Here is a 13,632-nt window from a genome sequence, read left to right on the forward strand (position 1 = left end):
GTTCTCTCCCTAAACTGGCACCTTCCTGCCTCCATTTTAGTTCTCCTCCAGGTTAAATCTCTAAGATTACTGTTACTTTAGCCACTCTGCTTCCCTCCCAGTCCCTTCCCCGAGGAAGCTCGAAGCCAGGAAGGACTTGAGTATCTTGCTTTCTTCCTGTCTACACTCAGCCAACCACTCATGCTGGAACAAAACAAAAACCCCTGAGAAGGTCGCAGACCTAGGATTTGCTGTGAGGACCAGGCTGGCCTTGAACTTACCGAGCTCGGCCTGCTTCTGTCTCCAGGGATGGGATTTAATATTTAATATTCCTCTTCAGTACTCCCTGATGGAGCCCTAAAACTGCTTTTCATGGTTTGTCCCCTGCCTATTTCCCTAACATGGGCCATCACATACACATGCTCGCCCACACATGCTCACGCGTGTGAGGTGTTCTTTCAAGCCTTGTCAGTGCCAGGCACCCTCTCCTCTAGCTCACAGCCCTCGTGTTTCTGGGGCACAACCATCCCTTCATAAAAGGAGAGAGAGGCCAGAGAGATGGATCCGTGGTTAAGGGCACTATACCGGAGAGGACCCCGGTTTGGCTCCAGCACATGGCAGCTCACAGCTGTCTGATAACTCTAGTTTCTGGGGACCTGACACTCTCTTGTAGGCACCAGGCTCACAGTTATGCATATATCTATATACATGTGTGCAGTCAAAACACTCATATACATCAGATAAAAATAAATTAATTAAAACGAAAACTCCTGTTGTCATGGATAATGGGGTAATGTATTCACATCTGTGAATGGGATATATAGGAAATCTTGAAACTTCTCTGTAGCCAAGGGTAACCCTGAATTAATTCTCCCACCTACTTCTCCTGTGTGCTAGGATTACAGGATGGGGATTTATCTGATACGAGGGATGGATCCTTGGGCTTCCTGCTTTCTAGGGAAGCCCTCCCCTAGCTGAGCTATCTCCCCAGCACAAGGCTTTTATCTGGAATAATAAACTTGCAGCTGTATCCTTGGCCTTCTTTCACTCACTTCCAGCATTTGGAAACCTTCACACTTTCTCTTCTGCCAAGCAGAGTAATAAAACCCACACCTGCGCTGCTGCGGGATTGCCCACCCCCTCCCTGCTTCAGGCAGAGCCCTGCTACCCTCAACCACTCTCACCCAACCCCATTTTCTTCGCTTGATTTCTCACCCCTGGAAGTGAAAGGGGATTCACTAAGAGCCACGCCTGAGACCAAAGGGCTGTGTTGGTCCTGGAAAGGGATAAGAGTGACTCGCGCCAGTCAAGGCCTGGTGGAGAAGATCAGGGAGAAGTCTCAATTGTTCCAGCATTCCCCAGAGGCTCTGAGTGAAGGGGTGAATTTTCTGTTCAGTCTGAGCTCTTTCTTTGAATGGAGCCCTCTCTAGTTCACAGGGAGTGGGCCCCAAGCAAGAGGGCAAGGTCTGAAGGAGGAAATTTTACTATCTCTACAGACAAAAGGACTTTTGTGTTTTATGATCTCTGGGTGAGATGGGGTGGGGAGAGGGGAAATGGTTTATTGGAATGAAAATGACATTGAAAGGGAGAGAACCAGTCTGTAGAGGCTAAGAAGGAACAGTACACTGTGTAGTGATGGGCAGAGGGAGACAGACAGAGCAAGGCAGATGGAGTGCAGTGATGGAGCAGGAGGAGACAGAGCAGGGCAGAGGGAGTGCAGTGATAGTCAGAGGGAGACAGAGCAGGGCAGAGGGAGTGCAGTGATGGGCAGAGGGAGACGGAGCAGGGCAGATGGAGTAGGGCAGATGGAGTGCAGTGATGGGCAGATGGAGTGCAGTGATGGGCAGAGGGAGACGGAGCAGGGCAGATGGAGTAGGGCAGATGGAGTGCAGTGATGGGCAGATGGAGTGTAGTGATGGGCAGATGGAGTGCAGTGATGGGCAGAGGGAGATGGAGCAGAGCAGATGGAGTGCAGTGATGGAGCAGGAGGAGACAGAGCAGGGCAGAGGGAGTGCAGTGATAGTCAGAGGGAGACGGAGCAGGGCAGATGGAGTGTAGTGATGGGCAGATGGAGTGCAGTGATGGGCAGAGGGAGACGGAGCAGGGCAGATGGAGTGCAGTGATGGGCAGAGAGAGTGCAGTGATGGGCAGAGGGAGTGCAGTGATGGGCAGAGGGAGGCAGCAGGGCAGACAGAGTGCTACAGAGAAAATTGTCAGAGGCAGAAATTGTTCCTTGGCCAACTTGGGGTTGTGTTGTTTCATTGGAGATGTTCCAGGAAGGTCAAAAAAGTATGAATTGAAACTCAATTACGTATGAGACAAGGCTGGACCCTATGGTCATTCTAGAAAGTGTACCAAGGGTGGGGATATGATATGTACAAACAAACAAACAAAAATCGTTAGGACCTGAAATTTGCCCAACCTAGGAGGAAATCATCAGTCCCGGAAGGCTGGTAGAAAGGCTGGATTTAGATGGTTGGAGGCAAGACTTAGGTTAAAGCTGTTTCATTGGTGTCATTTTTGGTTGTTATCCTTAACTTGCTGTGTAGCTGAGGGTGGCCTTCAGCATCTAATCCTCTTGACTCCAGTTCCTGAATGTTGGGATCATAGCTGCGCACCACCATGCCGGGACCCGTGCTTGCTAGGCAAGCAAGTATCATTGAGCTTCAGCCCCAGGTTGAGATTGTTTGACAAAAGCTTTTTGCTACATGGACAGTCTTGGGTTAGAAGCCTCAGAGTCACAGACCAAGCTTCCTATTTTGTTCCCAGTAGCCCTCGCTCCAGAGATTCAGGCAAATGAAAACGGCAGATCTTGCTGGATATAGTGGTATAAATATAATCCCAGCACTTTTAGAGGCAGAGGCAGGCATATCTCTGAGTTCAAGGCCAGTCTGGTCTATAGAGTGAGTTTCAGAACAGCCAGGTCTACACAGAGAAACCCTGTCTTGAAAAACAAAAACAAAACAAAACCAAAAAGATAAAAAAAAAAAAAGCATGTTTCCCTAGATATTATAGAAAAGAAAGACTTTACTAAGGAAGGGAGAGGAGATACCTTTGGCATGTACTGGACATTTATGAAAAGGAGTTTATAAAGAACTGTAGGGTTGCCCAAAACCTGTTTCCCTCTCGACTTTGGGGGTGGGGTGGAGAACAGGCCCAACCAGGGACACTAAAACATGGGGTTAGTTTAGATCCATGGGAGCCTGTTGGATTTGAGTCCAGAGAAGCACATGTTGCTGTTGCAGTTGCCTTGGTAACTGGAGGGGCAGGCAGAACACGGCTTCCCAGTCTTGTAGGGTGCCTCCCCAATCCAGTTGCCCCTACAAGAGAACAGGCCCAGGGGAAACAATATTAGGGAACGTTTAGGTGAAATAGCCTTCACAGATTTCCACATTTCCACTCTGGGGTCCACTGCGCATGGGACCTCGAACATGGCACTTCTGTAAGCCCTGGTTTCTTTCTCTGTAAACCCAGCAGATCTCTCCTCCATAGGGACGCAGAGAACAGCACAAATACAACCTGTGCATATGAGCACAGCATCACTGTCCTTGGAAAATACTGACATCCTATAAGGGTTGGCTTTCTCGCCTTCTCCCAGTCTCCCTGGAGGGGGCAGATTTGGTTTCTGGTCCTGAGTTCTCATCCTGGTGACAGACTGAGCCACTTCATTTCTTGGAAACTGATATTATTCTCTGAATAAGATAAATGAAACAGTGTCCATGAAAATGATGTGAAATGAACCATGGGAAAAAACCCTTTGTTATATGTATATTGTGCAAATGGGAGCTTGAGTAATTAGCTGATGAGGATAACGAGGCATGAGTGGCCCCTCGTGGAGCCTCATTAAGGCCACGACCCTCCGCGTCTTCAAGGCTTAATCTAGGTACTCAGCTGTAGAACTACCCTCTCAAAAGACCTTTTACGGAAGAGAATAGGGAACTATTGCCTAATGGTATAGAGATTTCTCTGGGCTGATGGAAAAGGGAAAAGTTTAGAAGGGATGGATGAATAGTTGATGAAGAGCTTACCTAGCATGTACAAAGCCCCAGGTTCAGTTCCCAGTACCACAGGTAACAGGTCCATAATTCTAGCACTTGGAGGTGAGGGGATTAGAACACGATCAACATTTGCTAATTAATGAGGTAAAAGCCAACTGGGGCTACATGAGACCTTGTCTCAAAAGAAACAACAGAGCCAGCAAGAGGGCTCAGCAGGTCAAGGCAGTTGCTGCCAAGCCCAGGGACCTGAGTTCAATCCCCAGGCCCCACATGGTAGAAGGAGAAGGAGAGAATCAACTCCAAGAGGTTTTCCTCTGGCTTCCACATGTGCACTGTGGTGTGTGGATACCACCCCTACAAACAAATGACTGTAATAGAGATAAATAAAATGGCAATGGTTGCACAATATAATGGTAATAATTGTCACTGAATTCTTCACTTAAAAAGACTCAATGGTATCTTTTATGTTATATTTTACTAAAACTTTAAGTATGATTTATTGTGCCTCTGTGACATGAAAACAGCTGTAGAGAAGAGATAAAGGAATTGTAACCCCATGTTTCAATAAAACTTTATTTAAAATGGGCCACAAGCTAGGTTTGGCCATGGGCCATAGTTCTCAGAGTCCTGCCTTACAGAATCTCATCACTAGATGTGCCCTAGCTAGGAGGCAGGTGGTACGCATCTGTAATCCTAGTACTTGGGAGGCTGAGGCAGGGGATTTATGAGTTTGAGGCCAGTTTGGGCTATGTGGCAAATTTCAGGCCAGCCTGGACCATATAAAGAGACCCTGTCTCAAACAAACAAACAAACAAACAAACAAACATAAAACAAAACAAAATGACAACAACAAGCAGCAATGAAATAAAACAAATCTTAACAATTCCAGAGTGCCCTTAGCGGCAGGCTTGGTTAGTGTACACCTCACTTGCCCCTCAACTGGCTGAGACCCTTCACAGCGTTCTCTCTACCTCCTTGCTCTTGCCGCAGGCTACCCCCGTATCTTATCTCTGGCCCTGCTGTCTGTTATCAGTTATCTACAACTCCTAAGGCTTTTTATTTTTTCCACTCTAAGCAAGCGACTACTCCGTATAGCCGGAAACAGAATCCACCCTCCATTCCCCCTCCCCACAAAAAAGTAATTGGGTTCGTTTTATGTGTTGCTTGTTTTGTTTTTGCTTCTGAGACTGGATGTTTTGTAGCCCAGGCTGGACCTCACTATGTAGCCTAGGTGGCCATTTACTACTGACCCTCCTGCCTCCTACTTCATTGTGTTGAGATTACACCAAGCGCCACCAGGCATGGCAAGTGCTTAGGAAAGGATGTGCTTCTGATTTCATAACAGGCTTCATTCATTTTTTTCACCCATCCATGGAGCTCTTCAGAATGTCCATGGATATTAGGATTAGTGCCAGATGTAATAAATTGTATTTTTTTAAAGATCCTCTTGGAAGCCAGGCATGGGGGGGGGCGGGGAATTCACCTATAACCCCAACAATCAGAAGGTCAAGGCTGGGGACCCAGAAGTTCAATCATCTTCACTGGGAATCTGAAGACAGCCTGTGCTACAAAAGAGCCTGTCTTGGAAGAAAGAAAGAAAGAAAGAAAGAAAGAAAGAAAGAAAGAAAGAAAGAAAGAAAGAAACAGATCCTCTAGAATGAGGAGGGTTGAGGTGGGGAGGTCTGGATGATAAATTCAAAGAAGTTCTTTGGTTTTTGTTTGTTTAACCACTTGAGGGTAATTTCTGCTTTAAAAAAAAGATAATGGCTAAACTGGGTTGTTCCGTCCTAATCCCAGCTCTGGGGAAACTGAGGCAGAGTCTAATCCCCTGCAGGCTTGAGGCCACTCTCGGCTAAGAAGAGAGTTCCAGGCCAGTCTAGGTAACAGAGTGAAACCTGTCTCAAACAAACAAACACACAACAACAACAACAACAACAACAACAACAACAACAACAAGTTTTTTTTTTCTTCTCATTTTGAGCTGAAACTCTGTAATGCTCGTAAGGCTGCGTTCTGATACTGGATAGGAACTTATCTTGCCATTCCCCTGTGTTTCCATTAGATTTGTATAAAGATGGCTCCTGGTCTCCTGCCTACCTATGTGCTGCGAGGTGAGGCTGGGAGAGCTGCGCATGCTCTGTTCGTCTTTGCTCTTCCATCCAATCTGCCCTCCCAAGAGCAGGGGCTCTTAGCTGTCTGTTTCTTGGGGTGAGCTCAGAGGGCTAGCACTACACTCATTTGCTCAGCGATGCCTGGCCTTGGTGTGAAAGGCCGGCTTTATGGTGAAGTATTAGCCACTTGGTGGGCAGCTGGGCCAATTCAGGCCACAATCCCCATCCCCTCACCCACCTTTCGGCCCCCTACGCCCATGCCTTGGGAACAGATGAAGGATTATTGGCTTAGGCTGTGGCTAAAAGGTAGCCTACTTGCCTACCTGTATAAGACCCAGTTCTGGTGCCACAAAACAAACAGACAAAAGGCTTTGTCAATTGAGTCTCTTAAATTGCCCAAACCAGTAGAGCACTGAGCAGGAGGAACCCTGGTGTGGTACTCACTTAATGGCGTAGTTACAGACCAGGTACACAGCCTGCTGCCAGGTGCTGCCCCATACATGGATGCTGTTGCAGGTGTGAAGGGCGCAGCCCAGCCGGCTGGAGGATGCCCACACCATCTGTGGAAGCACAGAGACAGGTAGGCTGAGGTTAGAGGAGCCTGAGAACGCTGGGAAGCATGGTCACTAGACCCCACTCCTGTGGAGTACGGACTGGGTGAAGTCTTGGGGCCCGGAGCTGGAGGACGGGAGAAGAGACCATGTCTGCCTATCCTAAGGGGTTGGAGGATGGCTTAAAACATTTATTATGAGCCAGGCGGTGGTGGCACACGCCTTTAATCCCAGCACTCGGGAGGCAGAGACAGGCAGATCTCTGTGAGTTCGAGGCCAACCTGGCCTACAAGAGCTAGTTCCAGGACAGGCTCCAAAGCTACAGAGAAACCCTGTCTCAAAAAACCAAAACAACCAACCAAACAAACAAACAAAAAAACAAAACAAAACAAAAAAACCAACAACAACAACAAAATATTTATTCTGTAATAGAATGTTTTTCAAAAATAACGTTTAACTGAAACCAGCAGTAAGGAATGTGTTTCATATTGCTACGTGGAGAAATAGGTGCAGGGGGTACAGAAGCCGGCTGAAAGAAGCAGGGGTTCAGCACAGTAGTAAAGCTCATGCCTCGTGGTTCTAAGCCCTTGGGTATACCCAGCATGCCAAAGAACGGTATAAAGCAATATTATCCATATCGTGTGTGATACGTTACTGTTTTCTATACCCTTTCATTTATTTTTTCTTTTTAAGATTTTCCTTTTAGTGACAACCTTTGAAAGCCATTTGTGGTGTTGGAGGTTAAACTTTGGACTCACACACGCTTGGATCAGCATCTCAACATCACCTGCTGTATGAGTTTTCCTGAGTCTCTGACCCTCTCTGTGCCTCTGCGCTTTGCTGGGAAGGTGGAGGTAATGATGTCCCATGAGTTTGTTGTTGTTGTTGCTGCTGTTTTGAGACACTCACTATGTTTTGAACCTCACTATGTACCCCTGGGTGGCCTAGAGCTCGCTCTGTAGACCAGGCTGACCTTGAATTCACAGTGCCTTCCAAGTGCTGAGCCTAGATGCACGCACCACCACATTTGGCTATTTTTTTTTTTTGGCTATTTTTTTTTTTTTTAAAGATAGTTGGAAAGGACTGGGGTATAGCTTGGTGGTAGAACAAAGCAGATAGTAGGAGTTTGGAGAAACAGAAAATACTCAGAATATTCAAAACAATACAATGGCAGGGTATGATGCCTGTAATCTCAGAAGGTGAAGCAGAAGGATGTCTCTGAGTTCAAAGCCTGTGAGAGCCTGTATTTCAATATAATTCATCTCAGTGCGTGATCTACACAACTTTCCAGGAATGTCTTTTTAAAGGAAAGCACACACTGGGAACGGTGGGCTGGCCTATGGTCCCAGTACACACTGAGAGTGGTGGGCTGGCCTATAGTCCCCAACACCCACTGGGAACGGTGGGCTGGCCTATAGTCCCAGCACACACTGGGAGTGATGGGCTGGCCTATAGTCCCAACACTCAGGAAGCTGAGACAGGAAAATGCAGAGTGAGAGACCAGCTTGGGATATTCAATGGCCCTGTCTACAGAAAGAAGCAAAAGGAAGCCCATGGGCTTGTGTTTTCATTCTCATTCTGCCGCCCCCCCTTACTCTTTGAGGTGCCAGGGTCTGTTGAGTAGCAGTACTCCTGGCTGGCAGAGTTACCTGGGTATAGTGGGAGCAAACAGGACCCCTGCAGAGCTGAGGGCAGTGTGGGGCACAGTCCTTCGGAGCTGGGAATGAGTAATACCGCTTTTCCTCAGACCAAGACTTCACGAGATCTACCACAGAACGGTACCTGGGGAGGCCGAGAACATGGAAGACGGTGAAGGGAGGATGGAAAAGTCACCAACTTGTTGGTGAGTTCCTCATTCTCTGGCACATCCCCCATCTGTAAGATGGTAGGATGTAGACAGGTCGTACTTACCTCAGGGGTTATGGTCTGAAGAGCGGTTGAGGAGGGCGACGAAGCGCTCACCTGTGTTTGGCACATAGCGCTCAGTAGAGCTATGTGAAGAGCCAGGTTGTGGTGGCACTTCAGACACAGCTTGTATTTTTAGGAAAAGAGAGGCATGCAGGACCATCAGGCTATCCCAGGAAGCTCTCTGCAGACTGAAGTACCTGATGGGGTCTGAGGACTTTCTCCACACCTGCCTGAGAAGATCAGGCCTCCCAAGCAATACTCTCTGGGACAGAGTTTAGAAGCAGTCTTGTGCTGGAAACTTGAGGCTGTGCTGAGTTAAATCACATGAAACTTCCTGCTGGTCCCCTCAAACTTACAAAAGTCTGATGTTCCTTCAGTTCTTGGACTTGCTCTGGGCTTTTTCCCGAATGACTTCCCTGAGGAGGCTCTCTGCTGCCCTTCACCATCCCTCTCACGGAGGCTCCCTTTCTTGAGACAGCGTCTGTCTCTGTAGGTCAGGCTGGGCTTGAACTCACAGAGACTGGCCTGTCCTTGCCTCCAGAGTGCTGGGATTAAAAGTGTTGCCTCTACAGCTGGCTCTCCCTATCTCTCTTAGTCTCAGTTTTAACAAAAAAGATTGAATGTTGGAGCTGGAGAGGTGGCACGGAGGTCAAGAGCACTGGTTGCTCTCCCAGAGATCCAAGTTCAGGGCACCAGAGTGCATGTGACATACACATATACACATAAATGTAAAATGTTTTTTAAAAAGACTTATTTTAAATTGTGTGTGTGTCTGTGTATGTGAGTATTACCATCAGCTTTCCTTTTCTGGACTGCCCCTCGGTATTTATCTTACTCTTCATCATTATGTTGAACAGGCAGGCGTGAGCCAAAGAGCAGACAGGGGTGGCCTGGGAGTAGTCACACTGGTGAAATGTGACTGTGCCTCTGCTCTTCACACCCTTTCTCAGTGAGTTTCAGAACAGCTGGCCATCAGGCCGCGAAGAGTGTGACAGGAAGAAGTTCATTGTAAGAGAGCGTGTGTGAGCTTGAAGAACGACCCGGTCACTGAGATCAGTTCTGCAGGGCTCTGAGAGACCAGTCACAATCCCCAAGCTCAGCACTGGCTCCAACCAGTTGGTGACACGCAAAGGTGCAGAGGGGCCCAGAGGTGCCAGAAACTCAATCGTCAGGACCAACCCTGATCCGTCTGAGGGCATGGCAAACCGGTAGGATGGGGAGGGCCGTGTTTTCCTAATGTCCTCAATTGGTTGAATAAAACTGTGACATATGACCGTCTCTTAAATGTTTATGTGTGTGTCTGTGTGCACACACATGTGTTCGTGTGGGGCATGTGTCTACATGTGGAGGCCAGAAGTCAACCCCAGGTATCATTTCTTAGATGCCATCTACCTTGTCTTTTGAGGTAGAGTCTCTCACTGGCCAAAAAAAAATCTGCCTGGCCTGTGATCTCCAGGGATCTTCCTGCCTCTATTTCCCCAGTGCTAAGATTACAGGCATGCGCTGTTGTGCTCGGCTCTTTGTGGGTTCAGGTCCTTGTGCTTGCCAGACAAACACTTCACTACTGGAGCGTCTCCTCAGCCCTTGTTACTGTCTTATGAAACTCACAAGTCTAGAAATAGCTAATCTAGGTCAAAGGAGACCCCAAGTTTTGGAACATAGGCCAAACTTCCTCAGAACTCAGGCGCCCATGTTCTGACTCAGAAGCTGGCCTGGTGACAAAAGCCAGGCTGGCAGTTCAGTTCCATTGCCATTCCTGGGCCCCATGTCCTCACCTCCTACCCCCTGTCCTCGTTCTTCTCCCCACAGCCCTCACCACCTTATTAAGCATGTGGGTCTTCCGATCCATTCTTGCTCTCTGAAGTAGCATGAGCTCCAGTTTGCAGCTACAGATGAGTTAGTTTCTATATGTGCAGAGCTCATCTGCCTGGTTCATCCCAGTGACCACCACTGCACATAGCACCGGGGCCAGAGTAAGTACTCGGCGTCCATGTGTCCAACGACTGAATGAAGAAAGGGCAGAGATTCACTTACCGGCCGGAATGGATCGAGAGGTTCTGGCCCACATATTTCATTAGCTGTGAGGGCCCATGGGCCCAGATGCACTGGGTGGCCCAGGCTTCAGCAGACCTGGCCAGCTGCTCATCCCAAACCTGATGAAAGAACGACCAGGAACTTGCCGCAGGGTAAAGAACCACCATGACCAAAGCGGGGTGCAAACGGGCCCACTTACCTGGCACCGTGCTTCCTCAGTCTCCCGAGATCAACACACCCACGTAGAGATCAGAAAACAGAGGCTCAAAGACTTTGACTCCGCGGTCAAGCACAAATCCATAGCTGAGTCAGAGTCTATGCTCAGGTCTCTGGCCCAGAGCCCTGTGCTCTTTCTTCCTCTCTAGACCTCAAAGATAAAGTCCTCAGCTCTGCTCGGAATCCTGGGGCATTTTTTTAATAGTTATCAGCACTTCCTATGTGTGACTGAGCCCAGAATGAAAAAGAATCATTGATTCTAAGTTTGCAGTATTTTCATTTAAAAATTGAATTCAAGACCTCTTTTAAAAGCTTGAAAACACGTAAAAAAAAATCTAAGATTAAAAATAATGAAAACAGGACATGGACGTGCACACCTTTAATCCTGGCATTCAAGAGGCAAAAACAGATGGATATCTACATATATATATGACATCAACAGAAGGCAAAGTGGGACATTCTACATCTCTCATCACGCCTGTACCCTTCCCCAACCGTCTCCAACCAGAAATACTCCCTGTAATCCAGACATATAGATCACAAATGGCTGTGTAAGCTCGGTTCTATAGTCAATTCTTCATTTGACAAGACAGGTGACCCGGTGATTCTTCTACATCAGTGCCTATTAAACCCCCTCCTTAACCTTCTTCGTATTTATATAAATGTCCAGTGTGGAAATTCTTCACAGTTTATAGATGGGGGGCAGGGTTATCTCTTTAAAAAGAAATACTAGTTCCTAGGGTTGGAGAGATGATTCAGAGAACAAGAGCACTTACTGGTGACCTGGGTTTGGTTCCCAGCACCCACATGGCATCTCACAACTGCCTATAATTCCAGTTCTAGAGGATGACACCCTCTTCTGTTTAAGAGAAGCCTGGACTACATGAGACAGGGAAAAATTGGGGGACGTGGGAAGAGAGAAGAGCCTTACCCCACAATCCAGAGCCTGGCTAAAGTCTCCCACCAGCTGAGCTTTGAGGACTCAAACACAGCTAATAACATTCTCCACTGATGACAAGACCTTGTCTCAAAACCAAACTAAGGGCCAGAGAGAGATGGCTCAGTCGTTAAGAGCTCTTCCAGAGGATCGGGATTCAATTCCCTGTATCCACATGAAGGTTCAGAATCATTTGTAACTTCACTTCCATGGAATCCAAAGCCTCCTCTGACCTCCCTGGGTACGAGGCACACACATGGTACATGGGCATTCATGCAGGCCAAACACCCATACACATAAAAATAAATAAAATTGTAACAAGCAACACCCTCAAACCCAGTTTCCTCCCAACTGTGACTCCCTGGAATTCTCTGTTAGTATTTGTTCACTCAGCAAATATTGAACAATAGTCTTTGGCACCAAGGCCTCAGTCTAGCAAGGAAATGCCCTGTCAAACTGGCATGACTCACAGCAACCCCAGGGCATGTGGGAACGTGGGACAGACGTGACCCAGACCTTCTTGGTGCTTGGAAGAAAGGTTTCAGGAGTGAGGGTCGTTTAGTCTCACCCTGATCTGCAGGCACAAGCCACCGAGCAAAAGAGAAATGGGACGTAAGAAGCTCCCACCCTACCCCACCCCTTTGCTGCCTCCCACTTTTTAGGGAAAGCAGAGAGAGAGGGAGAGAAGGAACAAAGTAGAAGCAGTGCGACCCTCCCCAGCATCTCTGGAAGGAGTAGCTGGCTTGCTTCTCCCAGCATCCCTGGGGGGAGTAGCTGGCTTGCTTCTCCCAGCATCCCTGGGGGGAGTAGCTGGCTTGCTTCTCCCAGCATCCCTGGCGGGGAGTAGCTGGCTTGCTTCTCCCAGCATCCCTGGAGGGAGTGGCTGGCTTGCTTCCGGTGCTCTATACCTTAGGCAGTAAGTAAACACCTGTTGAGGCTAGTGCCACCCATACCGCTGGTGCTCAATTAATGTGTCATTTATTTGGGAACTAGAGGCCTTCTGCGTGGCAGTTTCAGCATTAATAAGTGAGTGAAGGAGTCAGCAAACAGATAAATGACAGTCCATCCACCCCACCCCCAGCTGCCTGTCATCCAGTTCTGCACCCTTCCCAATTGCCTCCTGACATGTGATATTGGCCTCTATATCTTGTTGGTGACTTTTAGTTTTTCTTGCCGCCCTCACCCCCCATCCCAAACAAGTAGTCTTCTTGAGGGAGTAAGCCTGGTTCTCCATGTTATCCAGAAAAGGCTTAGCACTGTGTCTGGCTTCACGAAGGAGTTAGTGCACAGAGAACGCTGAAAGGGAGCCGCCTTTCCACTTGTTAGGCAGGAGGAGGCCTATCTGCTGTCTCTTTTCCTAAAGATGCCTGTATGTGCTGACGGCTGTCTCTTCAGGCTTTGGGGACAATGGTCCTGGGGAAGAGTTGTGATAGGGAGGATTTTCCTCCTCCACCCTGGGGGCTGACTGAGCTAAGGGACACTAGGACTGACAGAAGTGACCAACCTGCACTGAGATTTGGCTCCTGGCCTTCCTCAACCCAAGATACCCTGGTGCCTGCCTGTCCTCCACTGGGGCTGGGAATAAATGGTCTGGGACGTTAAGCCACCGCTCTGCTGAGAGACAATGGTCGGGATAGCGCCATTGTCTCCCACCCCCTGCAGGTTCCCAGTGTGGAGGCAAAATTCTTGGGCTGCATATTGTGTTAATTGAAACTCCCAGTTTAGCAGCAGGCAGACCAGGCTTTTGCAATCCAGGCTGGGAGACCTTAGGCAAACCTGTCCTCTGACTCTCAATACCTTCATTTTGGAAAACAGATAAAATACTGTCTTGAAAGAAATAGGGGCCGGGCGATGGTGGCGCACGCCTTTAATCCCAGCACTCGGGAGGCAGAGGCAGG

The 13,632-nt window shown here is 48.2% G+C and overlaps 1 protein-coding gene across 1 annotated transcript in view; it reads right to left on the minus strand.

Moving 5' to 3' along the window:
- Nucleotides 1-3,166: 3,166 nt before the first annotated feature.
- R3hdml (R3H domain containing like) overlaps nucleotides 3,167-13,632 on the minus strand; it is a 13,564-nt gene continuing 3,098 nt past the window's right edge. The window contains exons 2-5 of the mRNA XM_013352076.1: nucleotides 10,582-10,700; nucleotides 8,289-8,421; nucleotides 6,533-6,648; nucleotides 3,167-3,299 (exon numbers count right to left, since the gene is read on the minus strand). Of these exons, the coding sequence (XP_013207530.1) occupies nucleotides 3,167-3,299; nucleotides 6,533-6,648; nucleotides 8,289-8,421; nucleotides 10,582-10,700 (501 nt within the window). The remainder of the gene's footprint in view (nucleotides 3,300-6,532; nucleotides 6,649-8,288; nucleotides 8,422-10,581; nucleotides 10,701-13,632) is intronic.

Source organism: Microtus ochrogaster, linkage group LG8 (genome assembly GCF_000317375.1).
Source record: "Microtus ochrogaster isolate Prairie Vole_2 linkage group LG8, MicOch1.0, whole genome shotgun sequence".
In the NCBI taxonomy this organism is placed as follows: Eukaryota; Metazoa; Chordata; class Mammalia; order Rodentia; family Cricetidae; genus Microtus; species Microtus ochrogaster.